This window comes from Puma concolor, chromosome C1 (genome assembly GCF_028749965.1).
Source record: "Puma concolor isolate L17-30 chromosome C1, mPumCon1.1.hap2, whole genome shotgun sequence".
NCBI lineage: Eukaryota > Metazoa > Chordata > Mammalia > Carnivora > Felidae > Puma > Puma concolor.
In genome coordinates this window covers 1,365,936-1,391,654 of record NC_141674.1, presented here as the reverse complement: position 1 = coordinate 1,391,654, position 25,719 = coordinate 1,365,936, and the positions used below count along the sequence as shown (strand labels likewise).

The 25,719-nt window shown below is 63.8% G+C and overlaps 2 protein-coding genes across 4 annotated transcripts in view; one reads left to right on the top strand and one right to left on the bottom strand.

Moving 5' to 3' along the window:
* MMEL1 (membrane metalloendopeptidase like 1) overlaps window positions 1-20,297 on the top strand; it is a 33,579-nt gene extending 13,282 nt beyond the window's left edge. Inside the window, exons 3-25 of the mRNA XM_086715456.1 lie at window positions 1,920-1,934; window positions 3,283-3,342; window positions 3,980-4,039; window positions 4,996-5,157; window positions 5,383-5,463; window positions 6,533-6,628; window positions 7,025-7,143; window positions 7,670-7,735; window positions 8,991-9,125; window positions 9,238-9,327; window positions 12,768-12,904; window positions 13,483-13,576; window positions 14,813-14,941; window positions 15,401-15,499; window positions 15,962-16,045; window positions 16,421-16,524; window positions 16,772-16,830; window positions 17,281-17,400; window positions 18,256-18,389; window positions 18,501-18,566; window positions 19,190-19,285; window positions 19,706-19,782; window positions 19,897-20,297. Coding sequence (XP_086571582.1) covers window positions 1,920-1,934; window positions 3,283-3,342; window positions 3,980-4,039; window positions 4,996-5,157; window positions 5,383-5,463; window positions 6,533-6,628; window positions 7,025-7,143; window positions 7,670-7,735; window positions 8,991-9,125; window positions 9,238-9,327; window positions 12,768-12,904; window positions 13,483-13,576; window positions 14,813-14,941; window positions 15,401-15,499; window positions 15,962-16,045; window positions 16,421-16,524; window positions 16,772-16,830; window positions 17,281-17,400; window positions 18,256-18,389; window positions 18,501-18,566; window positions 19,190-19,285; window positions 19,706-19,782; window positions 19,897-19,996 — 2,183 coding nt within the window. The 3' untranslated portion in view covers window positions 19,997-20,297. The remainder of the gene's footprint in view (window positions 1-1,919; window positions 1,935-3,282; window positions 3,343-3,979; window positions 4,040-4,995; window positions 5,158-5,382; window positions 5,464-6,532; window positions 6,629-7,024; window positions 7,144-7,669; window positions 7,736-8,990; window positions 9,126-9,237; window positions 9,328-12,767; window positions 12,905-13,482; window positions 13,577-14,812; window positions 14,942-15,400; window positions 15,500-15,961; window positions 16,046-16,420; window positions 16,525-16,771; window positions 16,831-17,280; window positions 17,401-18,255; window positions 18,390-18,500; window positions 18,567-19,189; window positions 19,286-19,705; window positions 19,783-19,896) is intronic.
* A 1,031-nt stretch (window positions 20,298-21,328) lies between these two features.
* Window positions 21,329-24,197, bottom strand: PRXL2B (peroxiredoxin like 2B). 3 transcript variants are annotated; one of them, XM_086715446.1, is made up of 7 exons: window positions 24,071-24,197; window positions 23,678-23,882; window positions 23,058-23,109; window positions 22,508-22,571; window positions 22,348-22,423; window positions 21,949-22,067; window positions 21,329-21,500 (listed from the first exon to the last, which is right to left on the bottom strand). In XM_086715446.1, the coding sequence occupies exons 1-7, from the start codon at window positions 24,131-24,133 to the stop codon at window positions 21,474-21,476; spliced, it is 606 nt and encodes a 201-aa protein (XP_086571572.1). In that variant the 5' UTR covers window positions 24,134-24,197; the 3' UTR covers window positions 21,329-21,473. The 3 variants fall into 3 exon arrangements, with proteins under 3 accessions (XP_086571572.1, XP_086571574.1, XP_086571573.1); XM_086715448.1 differs by lacking the exon at window positions 21,949-22,067; XM_086715447.1 differs by lacking the exon at window positions 21,329-21,500 and having other exon boundaries at window positions 21,968-22,105.
* Between the last annotated feature and the right edge of the window lie 1,522 nt (window positions 24,198-25,719).

Sequence of the window (25,719 nt, the reverse complement as noted above, 5' to 3'; positions counted from 1 at the left end):
GGCGGGACTTGTCACATGTTTTTCTCATGGTTGGATGTGTTTTGGGGAGGAAGGCCCGTAAACGAAGGGTACGTACTTATGACTTGGCACTGTCGTTGACCGTGACCACGTGGCTCCGGCATATAACGTCCGTCGGCTTTCTCCACCATAAAGTTACCTTTCCCCTCGCTTTCCATACTGTCCCCTTGGAAAGGAAGCCACCGTGGACAGCTCACACCCAAGGGGCGGGGGGAGTTGGAATCCACATCTCTCCAGGCAGAGCACCTCCGTCAACGATTTGGAGTTCTTCTTTATGGGGGGGTTTTTCTATTTCCCCCATCTATGTATTTACTCGGTGATGTATTTATGTCGGCATGGACTCGTGGATGTGAATTTTATACTTTGGACTAGGGTCCAGAACTAGTTTATTGTGTTCAAATCGCCCCAGCTTTGACCTTGGGGGCTCTGTCGTGGCTTTGGTGCTCCTCTGACAATCCCCCGTCACTGTGGCTTTGGGACTCTGGAGGGGAGGGGAGCACTTCCTTCCTTTCTAGCCTTGTGAGATGTTCCAGGCCCGTCTTGTATGTTTTCTGCCCCCGTTAGAGAACCCAGCGTTTCTCCAAGGACCCCTGGCTCCCTTCACGGGGAGACGGTGTCAGAAGCCACGCTCGGGTTCCTAGATGTGAGCATTGCTGGCGGGTCATTGCTTCCGGCCGCTCTCAGCCGAGGGCGTGCTCAGCCCCGTGTGTGCATAGTCTGTGTCTGTGTTGGGCTAAATACGAGCTTCCTTCCAGCCCCCTGCCCTTGCCGACCTGCCCTCCTCCTGCAGCGGTGAGGAGTCTGGACTCCCGCCCTCCCCTGCTTACTTAATCCCAATCGTGGTCTCAGAACTGCCAACCTGCATTCCCGTGGGGACCAATTTCACCGACTACACCGCCGCGTCGACGGTCAGCTCCTTTTGCCTTTTTTGGTTTATTTTTGAGAGAGAGAGAGACAAAGCACAAGCTAGGGAGGGGCAGAGAGAGAGGGAGACACAGAATCCGACGCAGCTCCAGGCTCCGAGCTGTCGGCACAGAGCCCGACACGGGGCTCCACCCCCACGAACCACGAGATCGTGACCTGAGCCGAAGTGGGACGCTTCACCGACTGAGCCACCCAGGCGCCCCTCGCTTATTTCTTTTCATTGCTTCATAATAATTCCACCATGTGGCTGTAATACGGTTTATTTCTTCGTGGCTCTGTGGCAGGACACCATGGTTGCAGAACCACAAACAAAAACACCCACCGCACCTGCTATAAAATTCACAGTCCGGCTTCTGTGTGGACGTGGGTTTTCCAACCACCTGGGGAAACACGCAGGAGTGGAATTGCGGGGTCGCCTTGTAAGGCCGCGTTTGGCTCTGTAAGAAGTTGCCAAGCCGGCTTTCGAGGTGGCTGCCCCACCGGGGTTTCTGCGGGCTCTCCTCTGCTCTGTTCTGTGTGTTTTGTGTCTCTCCCCTGTGCGTTGGCCTGGATAACTTCCGTTGACACAGATTCCTTCCAGTGCAGACTCAGCTTGTCGTGAAACCCGCAAAACAGATTCTTCGCTTCGGTTCTTTCCGACCGTGTCCGTGTATTTGGCGATGCGCACCACGTATCTGTCTACACGTTTCCCGTCTTTTGTACCAGATCCTTTAATCTCATGATCCTAATCGTTGAAGACTCTGTCCGCTAACTCTGACAGCTGTTCCCTGGGTCCACTTCTTTGGAATCTGTTGGGTTTTTCTCGATGATGGGCCACGTTGGCCTGTATCTTCACGCACGGGGATTTCTCGCCGCTTTCCTGCCCCGCCCATGCCCTCGGGGAGGCCCCGGAACAAGGACCTGGCCCGTGGGGGAGCGGTGTGGGACCCCGTCCCTTACACCAGCCCCAATGCTGGTGGCCTTACTGGCTCCTCCAGCCCGAAGCCCCCTTTGTGCAAGACCACCTTCCTCGCGCCGTGGCTCCCAAGGCGGTCATAGGTCCCTGTTGTCCAGGGAGGGCACATGCCTTTCTGGAATTTGGTTCTGCGGGTTTCCTGTCCGCAGCTCTCGGGTGGGTGTTTACAGACTCCCGAGACTCCTTCTCCCGGCCAGGGAGGGAACCACAGTCGCTTTCAACTTTCCGCATCCTCATCAGAAGCAAAAATCCCTTCTCCTCCTCGTCATGTCTTTGGCCAGAACTCAGATGGCCTTGTCCACTGTCACTGAGTGTCACTGAGGGCGTGGCCCTTTGGGGTCCGAGGTCCGGCTCTTGTCCCAAGGGTCTGGGTTAACGACCCTGACAGACCCCCTGGGGCAGCCATGCCTTCGTGCCCTCTCGGCACTGCATCTTTGCTTCTGATCGGCATCGCTGTCCTGTCCCCACAGGCCGGGGCTCCCTGAGGCAGGGCCCGTGCCGGACTCGTATCTGAACGCTCAGGGCCCGGCACCGGGGCAGGCTTGTCACAGTCGGCAAAGGTTGGACTCATGGGTGCACAAACGGTGGGCACAAAGAGCAGCAGCCACAGGTGGGGGCAGAAACGCCCCCAACCCCACACTTCATAAGCGGGTCTTCCCATGGCCAGGGCCCCAGGGAGCACCCAACACTCCGGGAGCTTTCTGCACCCTCTGCGGCCTCTGACCTGCGTGAGGTCCTTCTTTCCCGCCAGGTCTCCGTGCGCCTCCGTAGTGGGGACACGCGGCCACAAGCCAGGTCTGTAGGGGGCCAGGCCCAGCAGGCCTTCTCCCTGCACCTCGCCCCTGCCCCACCCCCTTCTGGGCAGGGTCCCCACCCTCCCGGAAGCTCCCCATGCTGACCAGGTGATGCCCCTGCCCTGTGCAGCGGATGGATGCAGGGAAGGCGGCCAGTGAGTCAGACAGTGAAAGTGGCCTCCCGTCCCCCTACACAAACCTATTGTTCCTGCCTCGGTTGGACCCCAGGAGCTGCCCACCTTGCGTGGGTGCGGCCCATGACCTTGAGATCGAAGAGGAAGGTCAAAGGAGACTTCCCTGAGGGGAAAGAATGCGGACTTCCGACTCAGGAGCCCTCTGGACCCTGGCAGATGGGGGTGGGTCTGGAGAGTGGGGGTGGGCAAGCCAGGGGAGCCCCCTCGCCTTCCCCCTCCCCTCCGAGGTAAGTTCCGCTGGGCTCCCTGGTGACCCGGCCTGGCTGTGGGGAGGCAGGCAGCCCCCCGGAGAGCCCTGGACCCCAGCACTGCAGGGAAATGGCAAGGCTGCCCCCAGCAAGCCCCGAGGGGCCCCAGCAGGGGGAGGCAGGGGGCTGAGTGCTGTGTTTCTCCCCAGGGAAGCAGCCGCTGTGCTTCTCAGAGGACGAGAAGACCCTTGTAAAACGAAAACCCCGAGGTAGCTTTGCCTTCCCTTCCAAAACATGGCCCAAGCAGGTGGGCTGGAGACGGGGCCCCCGGTGGGTGGGGTGCAGCAGGGGCGCGGGGCCCCGCCCAGGGCCCCCAGAGTCCCGCGGAAAGCCAGGGCAGCGGCAGGGACACAGCACGTGCTACATGCAGGGTGTTCCCTGCTCCCCGGCTTGGGGCGCCGTCCCTCAGACCAGGCAGGTGCACACCTATACAACCAGCTGGGGCCCGGCAGGGGGGTCAGGGGGGCAGCAGTGTGCAGAGACCAGCAGCACGGGCACCCTGCCTGGAGGAGGTGACCCTGACAGGGGCGAGAGCCGGCTGGCAGAGAGGCAGGAAGGCAGAACCACCAGCTTCAGTCCTGGGGACCCGGGGGCCCTGGGGGTCAGTGGAGGCAGAGGGTGCGTCCGTGGAAGAGGCTCCCGGGTTACGGAAGCGTTCAAGCCGGCGTGGGGCTCGCCCTCACGTAAGCCCTAGCCCTGGGCCACCTGGGGAGGACCCCAGGTTGGACTGCCCCCGGGGGCTGGGGGCGGTTTGACGCCTGGCCCTGCCCGCCCCAGCAGACGCACCTCACCTGTGCCCCATCCCACTCTGCCTCCCCACTCGCTCACGCCGCGTCTTGCCCACAGCCATCCAACGGCCCCAGGTGATGGGTGAAATCTGCACCACCCCTGGCTGCGTCATAGCAGGTAAGCCCCTTCCCCACACCTCCCAGAGCCCTGCCCCGGGGCGCAGGGCCTCCCAAGGCCAAGGGGAGCCACCTCCAGACAGGGCATGGGGGCCGGTGGGCAGTCCCTGGCCCCGCCTGCAGGCGGGGTCTCTGCAGTGGGTGAGGAAAGCGGGTCTGCTCCCTCTTCCCAGCCCTGTGCCCCCAGGAAGAGGTCCCTGCGCCCACAAGGCCCCTGTGATGGGGAGGAAGGTAGTTCGGGGACAGGGGCTCTTTCCTGCAGGTACAGAGAGAAAGGTCACATGAACATACAAGCTTCCTCCCACGACTTTGTCTAAAAATTGGGGATCATATGCTGCCATTCGCAGACTGAAAACAGTGAGAAAGGTCTGAAGAAACATCAGGAAAAATCTCAGACCTGAGATTTTCCTGCCCACGCTGGGGTCGTGGACGAGCGTCCGTGGTCGGTGCTTCCCGCGAGGCCCCGGCCAAGTGGGACAGAGGGCGAGGGAGGGTCCCGGGCTGGGGGTTCCAAGTGGGGAATCCAACTGAGAGCCTTCGGCCGGGGACCCCCGACCAGTGACGCGGCACATTCTGGTGCTGGGGTGACACCGTCTCCTCTAACAGCACACAGACTCCCTGTGGCGGCCCAGAGCACCCCCACCCCCACCCCCGCTGCAGACACTCTGACGAGTGAGGGGGCTCCAGGGGCAGCAGACCGCCTCCTGGGAGCCGGGCAGTCCTGGCCGTTGCCCCAGCGCCGGACCGTGGGTGTCCTGGCAGAGGTCACGGGATCCCAGGTCATGTGGCTAATAAGTCATAGCCCTAGAACTTGAATTCCTGCTTCCGACCTCGCTGAGGCTCAGAGAGAGTGACTCACGCTGCCGAGGGCACACAGCCATGATGGAATGTCGAACGGTCCGCGGCCACCCGCGACTGGGTCCCCCCTCTCCCCCCACCACCCCTGTGGCCGAGCAGCCGCCAGGATCCTCCGGAACATGGACCCGTCCGGGGAACCGTGTGACGACTTCTACCAGTACGCGTGCGGAGGCTGGCTGCAGCATCACGTGATCCCCGAGACCAACTCCCGGTACAGCGTCTTTGACGTCCTTCGAGACGAGCTGGAGATCATCCTCAAAGGTGAGAGCCGCCGTGACCTTGGGGGTGGAGCTGGGCAAGGCCGTACGTCTGCCCCACTCGAGGGTGGCCGTGGGGCCCGCAGAGAAGAAACCCCCTGGAATAAAGGCCCCGCAGGGGCAGAGGGGCCTCCTCTCACTAAAGAGGGACGGGTGACACCAGGACCTTTGACCTGGCTCTCCCGGCGGCCGCCTCAGGCCTCTGTCCAGCCCCCTCCTCTGCCCACAGGAGTGCTGGAGAATTCCACCGCCAAGGACAGGCCGGCTGTGCAGAAAGCCAAGATGCTGTACCGCTCCTGCATGAACGAGAGTGAGTGGGGGGTCCGGGACCCCACAGTCCCCGCAGCAGTGTGTGGCAGCTGGACGCCACTCAGGACTCACGGCCACGGGGGCTGTGCCCCCACCTGGCCGCTGGTCCCAGGCTCCCCCGGGGGCAGGGACTTACTGCCAGCTGCCCGTGATCCTGTTTACACCCTGACCCCAGACCGGGCCACACCGTCCGGGCAGAAGGACACTGCTGAGGGGCACACCTGGAAGTCCCAGGGAAGGCGCACACGTGTGTGTGTCTGTGTGTGTGTCCGCCCCTGTGTGTCCGCGAGTGTCCACACGTGTACCCGGGTGCTGCTACGGGACTGCCCTGTGCTCCGGCTCCTAGGAATGGCTCCCCCACACCCCGCGCCCCTCTGGCCCGTCTCCCCTCGTGTCCCTGCCTGGGGGTCTGCAAGCCCAGCTTGGGGTGTCGGCTGCTCTGTGGGGAGCACCCCCCCCTGCTTAGTACCGAGGGCTCGTTGTTCTGTCCCCGCATCCGACTCCGGAGCAGCCAGAGGAAGCCGCCAGCTTCTGGCTCGTGCCTCCCGAAACCCCGGCCCCCATCTGGGCTCGCCCGGAACCTTCCCTCTTTCCACCATGAGGCTCCCCCGTGCCCCTGCCTCCCTGTGAGTCTCCGCCAAACCGAGTGACCTGGCGCCCTGCCACTGGACCCTCACCTTCACCTTACGTGTGACCCCAGTTCCCGAGCTCCCTGCCGGACCTCCGCTGCCCTGCACAAGTTGTCCACGTCCATTCCAGAGTGTTCGGCCGGCCACGGTGCTGGCGCCCCCCACCCGTGCAGCACCCCCGGGCCGCAGGGCCTCCCTCGGCCTGGCTCCCCCACCAGCCGGTCGCCTGTCCCCCTCCCACGCCCCGTGTCCTGCCGGCGCGTCTGCTTCGGTCACCCCCCGGGGCCCCTCACACCTGCGTCCGTCTCTGCTCCTCCCGGGCCCTTCCCCGTCCCCGTCCCCGTGTGACGGGGGCCTGGCTTTGTGCCGGGCGTGCAGCGTCCCCACGGGCCTGTGTGAAGGTGGGTGGCGGGGAGGCGAGTGACCCTCCTTCCCTCGCAGGCGTGATAGAAAAACGAGACTCACAGCCCCTGCTGAACATCTTGGATCTGATGGGCGGCTGGCCGGTGGCCATGGACAAGTGGAACGAGAGAGTAGGTAAGGCCGGGGCCTGCGGCAGCCTCGCTCGGCACACAGGTGTCACCGCCCGGGGCTCCCTGGAGCCGAGCCCTCCCGGGCTCAGGCTGGCGGTTCACACCCGCTGCCAGTGGGCTCCCCAGCCCTGCAGAGGGCGACCCTTCCAGGCCCCTGGGGGGGGGGGACTCACCTCCCAGACCCCGGGGCGTGGGGGCGGGGCACGGGGGCACCAGGTGCCCGGCCATCCCTGGCCCTGTCGTCCCGCAGCGGGTCCTCAGCGCCGGGGCCCACAGGTGTGCTTGCCACCACGATGTCCCCTGAGCTCTGGGGCTTAGGGGGCTGGGGTCCACTGTCCGACGAGGGCCTGGGACCCCCGAGAGCGCAGCCGGTCTCCAGCGTGAGGCGCTGACCCCCCAGGCCCCAAGTGGGAACTGGAGCAGCAGCTGGCCCTGATGAACGCGCAGTTCAACAGGCGCGTCCTCATCGACCTGTTCATCTGGAACGACGACCAGAACTCCAGCCGGCACATCATCTACGTACGAGCCGCGCCGGGGGGCCGGGGTAGGCCGGGTCCCTGGTGCCTGGCTGGGGGCGCCCGCAGGGCCGTGGCCAGGGGGTGGGTGAGCCCCGGGGGCGTTCCCAGGGCCCTGCCCTTGTCCACGTCCTGCCCAGGGCACCGGCTGCCGGGGGACCGGGTCCCAGTCAGAGGAGCCGCCCGCGTGCCGTCTGTCCGGGCCTCGGGCTCCAGGGCAGGAAAACTGACCTCAGAAAGCCACCGCCGGCCACAGCGAGCCCGCGCCACGCAGGGAGGGCGAGGGCGCCGTGAGGCCCTGCACGTGGCCCGCACCCCTTGGGTCACCTGGTCAGCGGACCCTGCAGCGCGTCCCCCGGGGCCCTCCAGCCGTCACTCGCAGAGCAGCACCGGGTCGCATCCCCCTTCCCGGTGGAGCCCACGTTCCCGCCGGGCGCAGTTCGGGGGGAGTCGAGAGAGCTGCTGTCCTCCCCAGCCAGGCTGTGGGGACCCCGGCTCGTTGCCCAGGGTCACACCCTCTGTGTCTCCAGATAGACCAGCCCACCTTGGGCATGCCGTCCCGAGAATACTATTTCGACGAAGGCAACAACCACAAGGTGAGTCCGACCGGCCCCGGCCCCTCAGGCACTTTGCTGCCCCCCCTCCCCGGCAGCTCTAGGGCCCCCCTGCGGCCGGCCTGCCCGTGGTCCCCTTTAACCCGGCCCCCACGGCTAGCCTTTGTGAACGCCTGCGGGGCGCTGAGAGCTGCGGACAAGCCAAGCACAGCCTTCGTCCTCACCGTCGAAGGGACCGTCCCTAAACACCACGTGCTACGTATGGGGACAGGCTCAGCTGAGCCGGTGGCCCCGAGGCCCACGCCCTTCACCCCCGTCTCACCGGTGAGGACTGTGGTCCACACTGCCGGTCTACCGCGTAGGGCCCGTGGAGATCTGAACTCAGGCCACCTGAGCGCGGGGCTCTCGTAACCACTGGGTTCCTGGTCCAGGGAGGAGCGAGGCAAGGAGCAGACAGCGGCGAGCTGGGCCAGAGGGAAGAGCTGGGAGCCGGCTGTGGGAGGTGCAATTGTGAAATAGCCCTCGGCCAGGAAGCAGGATGGTGGGCCTCCTGGTGGAGGCGGGCTGTGAGCCGGGCCATGAAGGACGGTCCAGCCAGGGGCAGAGACGAGTGTGGCTGACAGAAGGAGCCACGGGTGGGCTAGCGGAGCGGAGACAGCCAGGCCAAGGGCGTCCACGGGCCTGACACCGGAGGTGTGGCCTCTGCGGACCCTGCCTGGGAGGAAAGCCCCTCCCAGGATGAGGCGCAAAGAAGGCAGGTCCAGGAAGGGCATCGACCCTCCGGACCCAGTGCCTGACCCCCTGGCTGAGTCCAGCCTGGCTAACGGCAGCCCACCCTGGACCCTGGCATCTGACAGCCCTGGCCGGCCCCGAGGCCTTTACGGGGCACCCGCTAGGTGCCCAGCCCTTTGTAGGCAACCACGGAGAGAGAACAGGTCTCTCCGTCCCGTGCAAGCCCAGGGACGTGGGGGATGGGGCGGAAGCGTAGCCCCGAGCCGTCGGGGCGTGACCTCAGCGTGTGGCTCCCCACGCAGGTCCGGGGCAGCAGGCCACTCACGCGGAGCCCGCGGCCGCGGCACCGGCTTGTCCGCGAGTGCGAGTGGCGGCTGCGGCCCGGCCCGGGAGGGCGCGGACGGTCTGGAGCGCCCCGTCCCGCCGCCCGCCGGCCGAGGTTGGCCCCCGGAGCATCCCGGGGGCCCGCTTCGTGTCCTACGCCCACCCCCCGCCCCTACAGAGAGCTCCATGGGGGCCGCGGGGGCCGAGGCCGCCAGACCGAGTCCTGCCTCCCTCGGCCCAGGTGCGGGAAGCATACCTGCAGTTCATGGTGTCGGTGGCCGCGATGCTGCGGGCGGACATGAACCTCCCCGAGAACGGCTACCTGGTGCGGGAGGACATGGCGCAGGTGCTGGAGCTCGAGACGCAGCTGGCAAACGTGAGGCCGCGGGGCGGGGCGGGGGCTGCGGGGGGGCGGGGTCCCGGCCGCCCCGCCCCCGGTGTGACCCCCCCCCCCCCCCCCCCCCCCCCCCCCCCGGCCCCCGGTGCAGGCCACGGCCCCGCAGGAGGAGAGGCATGACGTCACCAGTCTGTACCACAGGATGGGCCTGGAGGAGCTCCAGAACAAGTTTGGCCTGAAGGCAAGTCCCCGCCCCACGACGGGCCCCGGCCCCGCCCCCCGCCCCCTGCCCGGCCCCGCCTCCGCGGGCCAAGCCGCAGAAACACGTCCATGCGCGCAGAGGTCACCCGGACAGGGACACTCTCGCACTAGGACGGCAGGTGCAGGCGGGCCGTCCAGGCACGCAGGGCCACCCCATCTGTGAGGTGGATACCGCGAGGACCCCGCTTTCCTGAGCAGGAGACAAGCCGGGAGGGGTCGACGACTCACCAGAGCGACCCTCGCCCTGGGCACTGCGTCCCTGGGGCCTGTTCTGAGCCCCTGCCTGACCCGGCCCCACCCTGCCAGACCCTCAGGCCCGCCCTCCCTGCTGCCCAGGCCTGACCGCAGGGGGCTGGGGAGGAGCAGCCCAGGCCAGACAGAGGGGAGCCGGGTTTTGCACCCCACCCAACCCCAAACTCAGGTGGCCGGTACCCTGAGCCGCAGACTTGTCTGGGGCCTCCCCTCAGGAGGGACAGAAATGCAGTGGTAGCCAGGCCAGCCTTACAACCGAAGCCCGAGTCGGGGCAGAGGGCAGGGGTGGGACAGACGCTACAGCTCCTAACTCCTGACCAGAAAACACGAGGGTCTGGAGCCAGAGAACAAAGCAGGAGAACTCCGGAGACTCCTGCCCAGGGTTCATGGCACTTGGTGTTCCAGAAGGCTCTATGGCCCCTGGAGCCTGCCCTCTTCCTTGGCACCTGCTCCCAGTGGTGATCTGCTTCGACCGGCCCCTCAACACAACCCAACAGCTGCCCCCCCCCACCCCCGCCACAGCGGGCACTGTGGGGGACGAGGCCCCCCTCTGGCTCGGGCTTCAGCAGTGAGCCAAGCAGGCAACCCCCGCCTCGTGTCTACACTGCAGCCCAGGCGGGGAGGCCTGCGTGCAGAGAGCAGGGAGGCGGTGGGACAACGCAGCCAGGAAGGGCTGCACTACGAAGCTGATGCAGGAGAGAAGTCTCAGGAGGAGGGACCGTCTGGGGTGTGTGGTCCAAACAAAGGGGCAGCCGGTCCTGAGGCAGGGGCTGCAGGGTGACTGGAGTCAGACGAGGCACCGGCGGTGAAGGGGTGGACGATGCCAGGCCTCCAGGGCACGTGAGAGGGCCTGGGGCACAGACTTGACTCACACTGAGGACCAGGCGGTGAACGCTGGCAGGTGGAGACGCTAGCCGACGTGGCGAGAGGGGTGGTTTCTGATCCACTTGGAAGATAGAGCCAGCAGGATCTGCAAACGTACTAACAGTGGGAAGAGGAGAGAGAGAAGAGAACGCCCATGGCCTGCAGGTGCCGTGCGGCAGAGATGGAGAAGAAGCTTGGGGGAACGTCCTAGAAGCCAGGCGTTGGGCTGTCTGCCGTAGAATGCGTTTATAACGCTTAGACTTGCCTCCGAGTGTGCACATCCACACGGCCCGTCCCCAAGGCCCCCACCCCGACTTCTCCCTCCACAAGACGGGCCGTCGGACCCAGACAGTTCACTCACCTGCACTAGGTTGCCTTGTCCTACGTTTCGTAGGTGAGACAACATCTCACCGTCACTACACCCCATCTCACCGGGCCAGCCGTGCTGACGGCCGCACAGTCAAGTTTGAGAACACGGCAGTTTGCGCCCCCGCTGCACTCTTTTTTTTTATTGGGTTTTTTTTTTTTTTACATTTAATTTATTTTTGATAGAGCGAGGCAGAGCACAAGTGGGGGAGGGGCAGAGAGAGACGGAGACACAGAATCCGAAGCAGCTCCGGGCTCCGAGCTGTCAGCACAGAGCCCGATGCGGGTTTCGAACCCACGAGCTGTGAGATCACGACCTGAGCTGAAGTCGGACGCTCAACCGACTGAGCCCCCCGGGCGCCCCAAGCCCTTCGGTTTCTGACACTGGCACGAAAGGTCTTACTGTGTGATGTATCTTCGGATTCTTTGTTGCGCCTGTGCAGAGGCTCTGACCTCGGACACGGCAGTTTTATTCCGCGCACACACTCATTCCAATACTCTACGTATCTGCAGTTCCTTTCAGGTTTTATGCACGTGAAATCAGGTCCTTTGTGAACGATAAGTTTTATTTCTTCCCTTTCAAACCCTTACTGACTTTCTGTCATTTACTTGTCTTGTTGAGCTAGCAGGGACCCTCAGTCACGATAGTAGATGTCCCGTTTCCTCCCTCAGTTTTGACGTTTGCTGTGGGCGGTTTTGTTTTCGGGGTTGCTGCTGCTGTATGTGGATTCCCCTCACCAGACTGTTGAATTTACCTTCTAGCTCTAGTCCGCTAGGACTTCTTGTCATGAACAGACGGCAAAGTTCATTAAACGCCTTTCTTCCTGCATCCATTGAAATTACGATGTGATCGGGGCGCCTGGGTGGCTTAGTCGGTTAAGCGTCCGACTTCAGCTCAGGTCGCGATCTCACGGTTCGTGGGTTCGGGCCCCGCGTCGGGCTCTGTGCTGACAGCTCGGAGCCTGGATCCTGCTTCGGATTCTGTGTCTCCCTCTCTCTCTGCCCCTCCCCTGACTTCGGCTCAGGTCTTGATCTCACAGTTCATGGGTTCAAGCCCCATGTCCGGCTCTGGGCTGACAGCTCGGAGCCTGGAGCCTGCTTCGGATTCTGTGTCTCCTTCTCTCTCTGTTCCTCCCCCACTCACGCTCTGTCTCTCTCTCTCTCTCAAAAATAAACATTAAAAAAAATTTTTTAATAAAAAAAAGAAATTAGGATGTGATTATCCTGCTTTATCTAGTTACCACCGTGAGTTACTTGATTCGATTTTCAAATTTTACACACCAAACTTGAATTCTTGAATAAATCGAATTTGGCTGTGATGTATTATCCATATTATGTAGGTGTGGATAAATCCTAATTGCTAATATTTTCCGTAGGATTTTTTTTGTCTATGATCATAAACGACACTAGCCTGTTACCTTCTTTCCTTGTAATATCCTTATTTGGGGATTCAAGTTTTTCTTGGCCTCATAAATCAAATTGAGAAGATTTTTCTCTTCCTCTCTCCTCTGGAAAGTTGAGTAGGACTGGCAGTATGTCTTCCACAAATGTCAGATAGCATCCACTGGAAAAGGCAGATGGTTCTAGAAATTTCCATGTGGGAATATTTCGAATGAAAGATCAATTTATTACCTGTAAGACTATATTTCTACTGTTCTTATATTTATTAGATATATACTCTATAGATCGTATTGCTAAACTCTTTTCAGGAATTTTTCCATCACGTTCAAGTTTTCAAATACGTTGGCGTGATCTCTTTCCACAGTCTGTAGGCTCTGTGGTGATGTCACCCACCCTCACCCTGACTCTGATCATCTGTGCCTTCCCTCTGATTCCCCAGATATTCTCTGGTGGGGGCTGGGTTTCTTGGATGCCCACGAGCTGTGTCTACCTACCTCTCTGTTCTCTCCCTCTGTCTCCGCACGCCCGCCTTCCCAGGGGTTTAACTGGACCCTCTTCATACAATCTGTGCTGTCCTCTGTCAAAATCAAACTGCTGCCAGATGAGGAAGTCGTGGTGTATGGCATCCCCTACCTCCGGAACCTTGAAGACATCATCGATGTCTACTCAGCCAGGTGAGGCCCCGGGAAGGTCCCCAGAGGCCTCGGCATCTCGGCCTCTGCACCCCCCCCCCCCACGTCTCCTCATGGGAGAGTACCCCAGGGAGCATCTTCTCTGGGCAGATAAATATTAGCGGCCGAGGGGCGCCTGGGTGGCGCAGTCGGTTAAGCGTCCGACTTCAGCCAGGTCACGATCTCGCGGTCAGTGAGTTCGAGCCCCGCATCGGGCTCTGGGCTGATGGCTCAGAGCCTGGAGCCTGTTTCCGATTCTGTGTCTCCCTCTCTCTCTGCCCCTCCCCCATTCATGCTCTGTCTCTCTCTCTGTCCCAAAAATAAATAAACGTTGAAAAAAAAAATTTAAAAAAAAAAAAAAAATATTAGCGGCCGATAGAACCTTAGTGAGAGATGCGAACCCTCCCTGGGACTTTTTGGGCATCTAGGAGCAGACAGGCTGTATCTGGAGGTTGTCCCAGAGGCTTTCTCCACCATCCTGCTTGGCGCAAGCGCCTGTTCGTCACAGAAGCCCACAATCCCCACTCTGGACAAACTCCACATGCCTGTCATATGCCCCGCCCTCTGCCTCCTGCCCACAGGACCATGCAGAACTACCTGGCCTGGCGCCTGGTGCTGGACCGCATTAGTAGCCTGAGCCAGCGATTCAAGGATGCGCGAGCTAACTACCGTAAGGTGAGTGGGGCCCCACGCCGGTGGCTCCTACCCCTGGCCTGTCGTTTGTTCACTTAGTTCATGGTGCTGGGCACCTGCTCTGGGCCAAACGCCAAGGTCCACGCCGGGGGCAGAGCCGTGCAAGAGGCTGACAACGCCTGCCCTCTTGGGACAGTCGCCAAACCGGAGAGCCACTCTTTCAAAGCAACAAGTAGGACATGACAGGAAGGTATGGGACAGAGATGGCCTTTCTGTGCGGGTGACACTGGAGACCTCCAGGCAAGAATGACCCAGACACGAAGAGGCTGGGGGCAGATTCCCAAGGCAGGACACCCCCGGGCCACGTGGTGGGAAGGAAGGAGACGGGGTCGGGGAGAGAGGTGGGGGCCCGCAATCGTGGGACTGAGCCGAACGTGGATTCCACGTGCCTCGAAAGCCGCCAGGGTGTTCAGAGCGGGAACCACAGCCTAGCGTCCTGCTTGTGTGGTCATTCTGGCTGCTGGGGGTGGGGGTGCGGGCAGGGCAGAGGCAGGGGACCCACCGGGAAGGCCTGTGGTCATGGTGGCTGTTCCAAGGCCTCGATCAGAGGGGGCGTGGGGTCAGAGTGCAGACACACGTTGTCTGGGCGGGGTGACGGGTTGGACCAGGGCCTCAGGAGCAGACGTAAGTGTGGACAACAGACAGTTGAGGTACGAGCAGGGGGCTGAGGGGCAGGGGAGTCAGGCGGACCCCCAGGTTCTTCGCTAGAGAAACGGGACGGACAGAAGCCCTCCAGCGCATCAGGGAAGTTGGGGCAAGTCGGGGCGTCTGCCTTGGCGGGTTGGGTGGAGACACTACTGGCCGAGCGTCTCCACTCTGGCGATGGGAAAACCCACTGGGGGCCGGAGAGCTGGTGGCTTAAGGCTGAGCTGGATGTGGCCCCCAGGGCCCCCAGAGTCAACACCAGCCTGTGCTTCGGTGGGGGGCTGGGGTCCAAGAGGTCAGAGTCGGGCTGGCCAGCCAGGCCAGGGCGGTGAGAACAGGGGGCAAGGTGGCACTTGGGGCTGAGCAGGGTCCTACCCCTGTCCCGGGGCAGAGGCCAGACTTCCAGCCTGGGTGGGGAGCCCTCCCCTGAAAAGCGCAGACGCCGTCCTGCCCACGCCCACGGCCGGCAGTCCCCGGGGAGGTCAGAGTTCATCGGTGCCCCGCTCTGGCCGCTGGGCGCTCGGGCTGAGGACAGGGAGGCAGCAGTGCGTGAATGGGTGCTCTACGCGGCAGGTGCTCTACGGCACGACCGTGGAGGAGGTGCGCTGGCGAGAATGTGTCAGCTACGTCAACAGCAACATGGAGAGCGCCGTGGGCTCCCTCTACGTCAGGGAGGCCTTTCCCAGAGACAGCAAGGATGCGGTGGGTGCCCTGTGCTCAGTCTGTCTGTGGCCCCTCCCCACAGGGACGCTGCCCATGGTGGGTGGGGGCACGGGTCACAGCCCCCCTCCCCCACAGGGTGACTCCGGGCTCCCAGTGCCGGGACCCTGCTGGCTCCCCGGCAGCCCGTGTGTGCCCAGGGGGTTCCGGGGAGCACACGTTTGCCTGGTGCCCCGTCACATGGGGAGGCCAGAGGCCCCACCCCCAACCCTACAGGCCTGTCTGGGAAAGGCCTACAGGCCACACGGGCTGTGAGTCCAGGGGCGGGCAGGCCCTAGGCTCACCCAGGAGAACGCCCCGCAGTCAGGACCCCTGTCCCGGAAGGGGGGGAGCATTCCACACCCCCAGCCCCGACATCACGGCAGGGACGAGGCTTTGGACCGGACCCCTGCAGAGACCCCAATGCTGGACACACAGGACGAGAGCCATGTGTCCCCCCAGGTCAGGGAGCTCATTGACAAGGTGCGGGCGGTGTTCGTGGAGACCCTGGATGAGCTGGGCTGGATGGACGAGGCATCCAAGAAGAAGGCCCAGGAGAAGGTGCGCAGGTGGCTGGAGCCCCACGGTCAGGGCATCCTGCCTGGAGAGGGCAGCCCCAGCACGGGGACACAGGGCGACCGTCGTCGCACCCGCTTCAGAGATGAAGACACTGGGTGTGGGTGTGGCTTGCTCAGAGGCGGAACTAGAAGCCAAGTGTGGGAGACCCTCCCGGCACCCTTGCCAACGAGTAGGGGTGGGCTCGGAGCAAGCCCCCTCTGGGCCAGGATGTCAAGTGGAAACCGCCCCACTGCACCCGGCCCCCGCCCCATCTGACCCCTGGCTGGCTGTGGGGCTGAGCCGGTCCTCACCTGTCCCCATTAAACCTCCCCATGGCTTGCAAGGGGCGGGGGGGGGGGGGGGGCTCGAGTCCCTCAGCCCCTGAGCCACGCGGCAGCGAGTGAGGGGCAGAGCCGGGGTTCCCACGGTGGGGCAGTCACCGACCGGCCCCGATGTCGTCCCTAGGCCATGAGCATCCGGGAACAGATCGGGTACCCAGACTACATCCTGGAGGAGAGGAACAAGCACCTGGACGAGGAGTATTCCAACGTGCGCCCCACCCCCGGCCAAGGGGGCCCCGAGAACTTCACCTGCCCCCTCACCCCCGACCCGATCCGCCCCTGAACCAGCCCTGTGAACCACAAGCCTTCAACTCCCTGGCAGGTGGTGCCGTCTCGGCCACCTCGCTGGATGGGCAGCTCTCCAGAGTTCCCCGTTACAGATGGGGAAACTGAGGTCGGGAGGGAGAAGGAACGTGCTCAGTGGCACGAAGGCCCAGAGCCAGCACCGGCCCCCCAACCCCACCACCCGCACCCACAGCCCGTCGGCCTCGTGCAGGACTGCCCAGCCAGTCCCAAGGCCGGTCCCCAGCCACTGCCGACCCCCCTGCCTGCACACCCGGCAGTGACCACCCCTGTCCCGTAGCTGAACTTCTCGGAGGACCAGTACTTTGAAAACGGTCTTCAGAACCTCAAGGCTGGTGCCCAGCGGAGCCTCAAGAAGCTTCGGGAGAAAGTGGACCAGAACCTGTGAGTGGCGGCACGCGGGAACCAGCGGGCCGGGAAGGGCGGCCGGGGTCTGACCCGGAGCCCCGGGTTCAGGGAGGATTCAGATCTGTGGATTGCCCAGACCCGGCCCTGGCTGCGGGCAATGCTGGTCTCGTGGCACAGCCACTGTGATGGGGGCCCTAAGGGTGGGGGCTCTGGTCAGCCGGGAGGGGACCTGGAGGAAAGGGTCCAGGAGACGGGCTCCAAGTGACCGGCCTGTCTATCACAGCTGGATCATCGGGGCGGCCGTGGTTAATGCATTCTACTCCCCAAACCGAAACCAGATAGGTACGTGTGACCCCTCCATGACTGAGCCCAGCCCTCCGGTGCCAGAGAAGAGCCCTCCCCTCCCTCCTGGGGGGCACCTCCAGCCTCTTCTCGGGAGGAGAGAACCTCTCCCCACCTGTAGGGACTTCACCCCTCTCCCCACCTGCTGGGAAGTTCCTCACCTTTGTCTGAGTGGTAGGGCTGGGTTTAGAGACTGGGGAGCAGACCCCAGTCCCGAGGGCAGCAGAGAATGAGGGGGGGCGGGAGAGCTTGGGTCTGCCGCATGCTGGCCCCGGCCTCTCACCTCCGGGCCCTGTATTCTCTGGTCTGTAACGTGAGGGGCGGAGGGGGGTCACAGCCCTGCCCCCCCGGGCCGTGTGGTTTGATGCAGGAGCCCCAGGGGTGCCTGCCCAGGGCCTGGCCCGTGGGAGGGTTGTTCACGGACACGTCTCCACCCCTGTCTCCGGGCAGTATTCCCCGCTGGGATCCTGCAGCCCCCCTTCTTCAGCAAGGAGCAGCCACAGGCCTTGAACTTCGGGGGCATTGGGATGGTGATCGGGCACGAGATCACTCACGGCTTTGACGACAACGGTAGGGAAGCTGCGTGGGGGGTGGTCAGAGCTACACGGCCTCCTCCCCTCTCCACTGAGCAGCAGTCCCGGGAGGGGACCAGGGGACAGGGCGCCTTGGAGCTGTCCATCCAACCCCTTCACGATTTAGGTGGGGACACTGACACCCAGGCAGAGAGGACTTGCTGGGTTCCCAGGGGAGCTATGGTGGCAGAGAGGTCTTGAATGGCAGGCTCGGCCCCCGTCCGGCACCCTTGCTCTGGGCAGAGACATAGAGAAGAGGGTGTGAGGGCTCGCGGGCCAGATCCTGACTCCACCTAACGGGCCGCTCTTCCCTGGGCCCGTGAACCGGCGATAGTGACACTACCCCGGGCATTTCTGAAGCTCCAGGTCCTGGCCTGGCATCACCCCAGGGCAGCCAGCCTCCTCTGGCCCAGAGATGTGCTGACCCGATGTCCCCACCTCCCATCCCAGGGTGCGGCCCCTGCCTGCTCTAGTGGCCTGTGACCATGCACGGGGGCCCCAGCTGGCTTTCCCACAGGGCTTGACCATCGGGACCTTCTGAGGGCAGCCTCGTGGCCCCCAGGACCACGTGCTCCCCTTACCTGGGGCTCACAGAGTTTGGACATCACGGCGAGGGGCATTAAGCCACGGTGCCCCCGGGGCCCCAAAACTCCAGGCTCTGACCTCGGGGGTGGGATGGTAGGCCACCAGAGCCCCCTCCCGGGCCTCAGCAGCCCGATGACCTTGTGCCAACCCTTCAGGGGCCCGTCCCCTGCCCCCATGAGCTCTAGACACTGGGGCTTCTGGGAGGACGTGCCGGTGAGGCTGGCACTGGGCAGGCAGGGCCACGAAGGCAGCCCCCTCTGCCCGCCAGGCCGGAACTTCGACAAGAACGGCAACATGCTCGATTGGTGGACCAACTTCTCAGCACAGCACTTCCAGGAGCAGTCGGAGTGCATGGTCCACCAGTACGGGAACTACTCCTGGGACCTGGCCGACCACCAAAACGTGAGCAGGCCATCAGCAGCGCCGCCACCGCCGGGGACCCGCTCCCCAGCCCCGGCCCCCGGGGGGTGCAGGGGAGCCCGGCCGCCCTACCGTCCCGCGTCCTGTGTGCAGGTGAACGGGTTCAGCACCCTCGGGGAAAACATCGCTGACAACGGAGGAGTGCGGCAGGCATATAAGGTGGGTCCAAGCAGGGGCCCCTCAAGGACGCAGGGGAACAGGTGCCTCGGTGAGGCGGGGACCGTGCCCTGCGCAGGCCGAGGCACCCCTGGAACCCTTCTCCATCTGTCCCGGAAAGCAGCTGTGCCCTGGGGGAGCCAGCCTGGCTGCGGGTGAATGGGCACCTGGCTGTGCTGCCCACATTTTACCCTGACCTTACCTGAGCCTTCGAACCCCAGGGGAGCCACTGACTCTCCCCCGGTAAGATAGTGGCGCTCACCACGTCCCCACCAGCCGTGGCATTGTTCCTGCACCTGCAGCCTGAGGCACCGGGCCTCGGAGCTCCTTCTAGGTGGGCGCTGCGTGGCAGCCTGAGCAGGGATCCTCCCCCCCCCACCACCCCCCAGCGCCCCCACCCCGGCCCCAGGGCCAGGGCCCAGCCACTGTAGCACGGAGATGAGCACCAGACCGTCAGGGCAGGAGCGCTGTCCCTGGGGTGCTCGAAGGGCCATCAGGTGCTGAGGCAGGACCTCCGCCGGGAGCAGGGCCGTGGAGCCAGACCTCCATTCTGCCCGGACCCCAGGCCGGTGCTGACCCCAGGAGCAAGGACAGGCCCGGGCCCAGCACCTGTTTGGCGTCTGCAGGCTTACCTAAAGTGGATGGCAGACGGTGGCGAGGACAAGCAGCTGCCAGGGCTGGAACTGACCTACGACCAGCTTTTCTTCATCAACTATGCCCAGGTAGGAGCCACAGTCCCCACCCTGCCTGCCGCCTCAGCAGCTGGGCACCGGTTGCCCACCAGGTTTTTGGAAGGCCTCCACTGAGGGGTACTTCCAGGGCCACGCTGAGAGGGCAGGCCGGGCAGAAGCAGACTTGCCAGCCTGGAAGGCTTCCTGGAGGAAAAGGAAGCAGAGGATTGGAGCTGGGCCAGTTGGGGAGGGGAGGCTGGCTTCCCTCCCCCACCCAAGAAGGGACGGCCTGGGACAGGACAGGCGGGACTCCCTTGTGCCTAGAAAGACGTGAGAGCACACGCCTGTCCCTGCCCCCCTAGGCCCACCCCACCCCCGCCTGGATGCCCTCAGGGCCCCCCTGATTCCTGCGTCCCATCCCCCCAGGCCCGCCCCTCCCCCCCCACAGCCACGCCCCTCACGCCCCCACAGGTGTGGTGCGGGTCTTACCGGCCTGAGTTCGCCGTACAGTCTATCAAGACCGACGTCCACAGCCCCCTGAAGTACAGGCGAGTAGCCCCCTGCATCCGTGCGCGCCACCCCCATCCCGCCCCCCGCCCCCGCCCCCCAGCGCCCACCCCCGGGGCCCAGGCCAGCTGGCTCAGGCCCCTGGCCGCCCGCAGGGTGCTGGGCTCGCTGCAGAACCTGGCGGCTTTCGCGGACGCCTTCCACTGTGCCCAGGGCACCCGCATGCACCCGCGGGAGCGATGCCGCGTCTGGTAGCCGTCGCCGGCCGCACTGTGGCCACGCCCACCCGCCGCGGCAGGCCAGGCGGCCCTCGCACGTGCAGCTGGAGCCGCGGGCAAGGCCAAGGCGCACACGCTGCCGGCCCGCGCGGGGCCTGGAGCGCAGCCGCGGCCCCAGCACCCAGGGCAAGCGGTGACTGCCCGGCGCCCTCCGTGCCTGCGGTGAGGGGCACGGTGCCCCAGCCCTGTAGACGCGTTTACCTGTCTGCACCCTCTCCAAACATCCCAGTCAGCTGTCCATGAGCTTCAGACTTGAGCTAAGTAAACGCTTCAAAGAAGCCATCTGCCTTGTCTGTTGGGGGGGGGGGGGAGGGGGTGGCCGAGCCCCTGTCTGTATGCGCCGCTGACTGTTGGGGGACAGCATCTGGCTGGGCGCTGACTGCTGGTGGCCTTGGGCAAAACAGAAGCCAGACAGGGAAACAGCAGGGCACCCTGCAGAGGGAGGGCCACGCCTGGTGAGCCCCCCAGGGTCTCTGTGCCAGGACGCCCCCAAACACTGGCCCTCAGGGACCACCGGTTCAGATGGGAGGAGGGGCCACTGACTCAGGAGCTGGCTGAGGTCAGGAGGTGGACCGAGGGAACCGGGGAGCCATAGATCAGAATCTACGCTTCAGGTTTTATGTAACTAGAGGCCGGTGGCAGGGTTAAACCACAAAGGGACACTGTCACCTGCTCTGATGTTTTAAAGACCCCCGAGAGTAGTACCAAACCGGGCAGGGGGGGAAGGTGGGAGTAAGTTGGGAGGCCAGCTAGGAGGCCACTGTGGTCATCCTGGCCAAGGCGAGGGGGGCGGGTAGAGGGGTGGTGCTGAGGTCATCTGAACGCACCCAGACCAAAGAGCCCCAGGCATGGTGGGCAGGGGCAGGTTTCCGCTCTGGACACTAGGTTCCAGGTGCCTGTCACATCCCCCCAAGGAATGGTGTGGGGGGGGGTTGGGGGCGTGGCAGAGCTGGATGAACCAGCTGGGCCAGGCCAGCCACCCCAGTCGGGTGCAAATGACAGATCTCATCGGAGAAGGTCCTTCCAGCCGACTAGCCCCCTCCCTAAGCCTCACTGTCCACCGTGCCCAGCAGCTGCGGGGCAACATCACCCTGGACACCCACCCAGAATGAGCTCTGACCTGACCATATCCTCATCTCCCGCACCCTGCGCGGTCCTCCAACCCCTGACCCTCCTGTGCCAGAGGCCTGAGGCCCTCGGGGAGGCTGCAGGGCCATTTCCTCCCCTCTGCCGGCCCCTCCCAAGGAAGCCTGCAGGCCCACGTCCCCTGTGAGGACGACGGGATCAGAGCCAATGAAGATAAACGCCGCCCAGAAACGAGTTTAATGCTCATTGTCACAGAGGCCCAGGCAGAGTTGGGTGCCCCAGTCCAGAGATTCCAGAAAGATTCTTCACATCCAGCTCCCAGTGTTCAAGGCAGCAGACGCCTCCCAGGCCCTCGGAGGCCTTGGTCTTCACCTTGCGCACGCCCCCTCAGCACACTGTGGGCACAGCAGGGTCCCCGTCAGGCCAGCCGCGCTCCCCAGAGTCCAAAGCAGCTGCTCCCACCCACCAGCAGTCTGGGGCCCAAGTGCTAGAAAACCCCCTCTATTCGGGACACAGGAGGTCAGCCACCAGGACCCCACTACCACTGGCTGTGGTCACCTTGGGCAAACTGCGACCCTCCCCAGGCTGAGAGGACAGGCAGCCCCCTGCCCTCTGGGGAGAGCCCTGCTGTGCCAGGCCATCTGGCCACCCTTGCCCCTGGTTCCCCACTGTCCTCAGCCTGCTTCCCCCTGCACAGTGGGGTGACAGTGACATCCTGGGCTGCCACGAGCGCAGAAGTACGTCAACCCTGCAGGTGCAGCCTGGCACCTGGTCGTACCCAGCACTCAACCCAGGGGAGCTGCTGCCCTTAGCGGGCGGCGTGCTCCCCAGGCCCAAGCTCACCTGGGGCGCCTCGCTGGCACAGCCCTCCGCCGGGATGCCCAGGGCCTGCAAGATGCTCTCCCGGGGGACATAGTCTCCCGGAGACTTCTGGACGAAGTGCAGCAACACTCTGTCACCACCTACAGCGGTGGGGAGGCGGTCAGGATGCCCCTGCGTGCTGGGAGGAGGGAGACACCCCTCACTGTCCGAGACTCCACCTGGTTATCCTGACAAGGGAGCCGTCCTGGCCGCAGCCCACCCAGCACAGAGAAGACTTGACAAGGTCAGGAAGTCAGAGGAAGGGAGGCAGAGAGGGTCAGGACATGCCACCAAGTTCAGCCAGACCTTCCCAGCCCAGGATGTGACCTCGGCCCCCCATGTAACCAGGCATCGGCCTCTGACACCCCTTTCCCAGCCCACCTTTGGTGACCACCAGGAGCCCTCCACTCTGCAGCAAGTCCCCGGACAGGTTCCCCTGGATGCCAGCAGCTTTGGCCTGAAAGGAGGGAGGCAGGTCCGGGTCAGCCCTACAGGGAAGCCCCACCACCTCAAGTCCCACCCGTCCTTGGCCATCACAAACCTTGAGGGCCACATCGCGCACGGGCTTCCCCAGGGCGGCCGGCAGGATGCTCAGGCTGTTGTACCTGTGAAGACACAGCTGGCTAGTCCAGGCCCCGGCTCTTCGGCAAAGACTTGCCCAGCAATTCTATCCCCAGTCTCTACAAGATACACCCACCAGATTCTCACAAGCATCTCACCAGGGACTCGGGGCAGGGCTGGGGGGGGGGGGGGGGCATGGGGCAGCCAGCCTGGGGGCCGGTAGGCCTGGGGCCCCGCAGATTTGGGGAGTGTGGGCTGGACCCCCAGCTGGGTGAGCCCAGAGATCTGACTCAGCTGGGCACCACTAGTCAGGCCCGGCAGCCAGCCTACGACACAGGCACCCGAGATGGCCGGAAAGGGGGTAGATCTTGGGTGAGAGGCCTAACCAACAGCCGTAACGGACACCCAGCACCCAAGAGAGAGTCCTTAGAAGGACCGACCGAGCAGTGGATGCCCCCAGAGCCTCATGCCCAGGAAGAGGGCAGCAGGGGGAAGAGGAATGAGAAGAGGCGGCTGCCCCGCCCGCTCACCGCTTGAAGCCCAGCTCCTTGTAGAAGCGCTTGCTCTCATCCAGGTAGAGCTCTGGAAAGCAGAAGCCACAGGTGTGCACTCACCCCCCCCCCCCCCGCTCACCTGCCTGCATCCAGCCCCCCGCTCCCCTGGCTTGCCCACCCAGGACGTAGGAGCAGAGGACTGAGTGTCCCCACTGTTAGCGGAGGGGCAGAGGCCCAGAGGTGGCAAGAAAAGGGAGGCACGGGGCTGGCCTGGACTCTGCCACCGGGCCCAGGGCTCTGGGAGGGCATATCCTGAGTGCCAGGGAGAGGGGTCTAGCAGGGTGGGCTCCTGTCCCAGCCGTACTCCTTTAGGCTCCTGGGAAGGCGGGATCTTGCTGCCACCCAGTAGAGACCCTCGGGGATTCGAGGCCAGCATCACCGCTGGGCCCTGCCTCTGTCCAAGGTGGGAGGGACATCGTGCCTGAGGGACACAAGTAGGGGCAACAGGTGGAGAGCCCCGGAGACATGACTGGAGCTCCAGGAGACAGAAGGGTCAGGCCTGGGCAAGGAGGGGATGGCCACTGCCCAGAGCTTGGGAAGGGTCTCGAGGTAGCTGGTGGGGCTACAGTGGGAGGAGGGGAGGGGAGCACAAGCACCTCCCGCGAAGTAGCCGCCTTCCAGGAACTCCTGCAGGCCCAGGGCCTCGGGCCCCACGCCCACCAGACGCACGCCGTGCTGGTCCAGTAGCCCCCTGAGGCTGCTGAGGTCCCGGGCGATCCAGCGACACACCGAGCAGCCGAAGCGCCGCAGGCCAGCCACCACGCACGCCTGCTCCAGCCACAGACTCCGCAGCTCCACTGCCTGCGCGGAGCGGGCGAGGGGCGCCGATGGACCACCTCCCACGCGCGTCCGTGCCCCCAGCCCCGCACCGCGCAAGCCCGGACTGCGCCCCCAGCTCCACGACCCGAAGCCCGCTGCGCATGCCACTGCCAGGGCGCCCGGGCTGGTGCCAGGGGCCCACCCACCGCCCTGCGCTCGTCCGGCCTCACCTCCCCGGTCACCGCATGCTTCAGGACACACGCGCCCACGCGGGCAAGGTCCACCGCGCTCATGTCCACTTGCCACCGTGCTCTTCGGCTGCGCGCCAGGCTCCCAGCCTGCTTGGCCACGCCCCGCCCGTGCCCCGCCCCCCTGCGGCTTCTCTTCCAGGCCGCGCCCCCAGGTCACCTCTCCTCTGCCGGCCCCTCCCCCAGACGCCCGCTCCTCTGCCGGCCCCGCCCCCAGACGCCCGCTCCTCTGCCGGCCCCGCCCCCAGGCCGCCTCTCCTCTGCCGGCCCCGCCCCCAGGCCGCCTCTCCGCCGCCGCCCACAGCAGCGGCCCGGGCCGCGCTTTGTCACTTGTTTTGCATATGCATAAGCCTGTCGGCCAATGGCGTCGCTGTGCTGGCTGCCGGAGAAGCTGGGCGGTTGGGCAGCGGACACGTGGTGCGCCTGCGCACAGCGCTGCCCCACGTGGGGGCGGGCTCCGTTTTGCCCGGCCAGGTGCAGAGCCGGAGAGCGACTGGAGTACCCTGATCTTAGGTCCCGAGTTTGGGGTCCGGGGCGGGCGGGAAGGCGGGAGCGCGAGCGGGACAGCGGCTACCTAGTGCCCGGTTTGCAGGGCAGGGTTAAGGTGAGTGCGGTGAGCACTCGAGTCCCGGCTCTGGGGCCCGGGCCTCGTCCTATAGGCCGAGGAGCCCAAGGGCTTAGCATTTACCCTTATCTTATTTCAGCTTTAAAATCCACGCGAATGCTTCGCTTTCTCAATTGGATATCTGCGTTGGCTTTAATCCTAATGCTGGTAATTTCTTAAAGCAAAGTCTTCTTTTAGCCCCCAGACTTTGGGTAAAATAGACCTGAAAGAAGTAAGAGCAGTTTACTGCGTGCTTTGCGACTTTGTTTATTGCTCACCGCAGTCTTGTGACACCTGTGATCACCCGGTTTTACCGATAAAGGCCCGAGACATTGGCGTGAGAAACGAAGCCAAGACTTAACCCGGATAATGGGACACGCAGATCTGTCTGGGCCCCAGCCCTCAGCCTCACTCCCCAGGTCCCACAGAGAGCCCCTGGACCAGGCTGGAGACCTCGGAGTCTCCCAGGTTCGGGAGAGTCATTTAAGGCGTTAAATGTGTGGTAGGTGGTGTTAATCATCCTGTAGACTGTTTTGTTTAGTAAGCAATCAGGTAATTGGCAAGAGGCACTTTTACGGCAACAGAAAATAGAGTAATGGTTAGAGCAAATTATAAACCCAGTGTCTGAGTCTTGCGTGCTGCCAGTGAGATTTGCAGATGTCAAGCTTGGAGTGGGAACACGCAGGAATCAGATGGATTTGTCTGGTTTGTAACCCAAATGCCTCTGGAGGTCCTTGTGAATGGCCCACCGAGCAACGGGCACAAAGATTGTATGTGAGCCTTCTGGCAGTTTCTCTGAAGTTTACCTCAAGGTGTCCAGCTTTGGCAAACAACAGACACTTAAAGGCAACCAGGAGTTTAACGTCTGCAAAGATGTGTTACTGAAACATAATTTTTCTCTCCCAAATCACCCTTATTTCCAGAGATAGCCAGATCAAGACTAATTTGTTTGTAGAACGAGTCCAGTTTTAGCAAACTTGGCCTAATTATTTACATACGCTCAGCAAGAAGAGCAGATTGATAATAT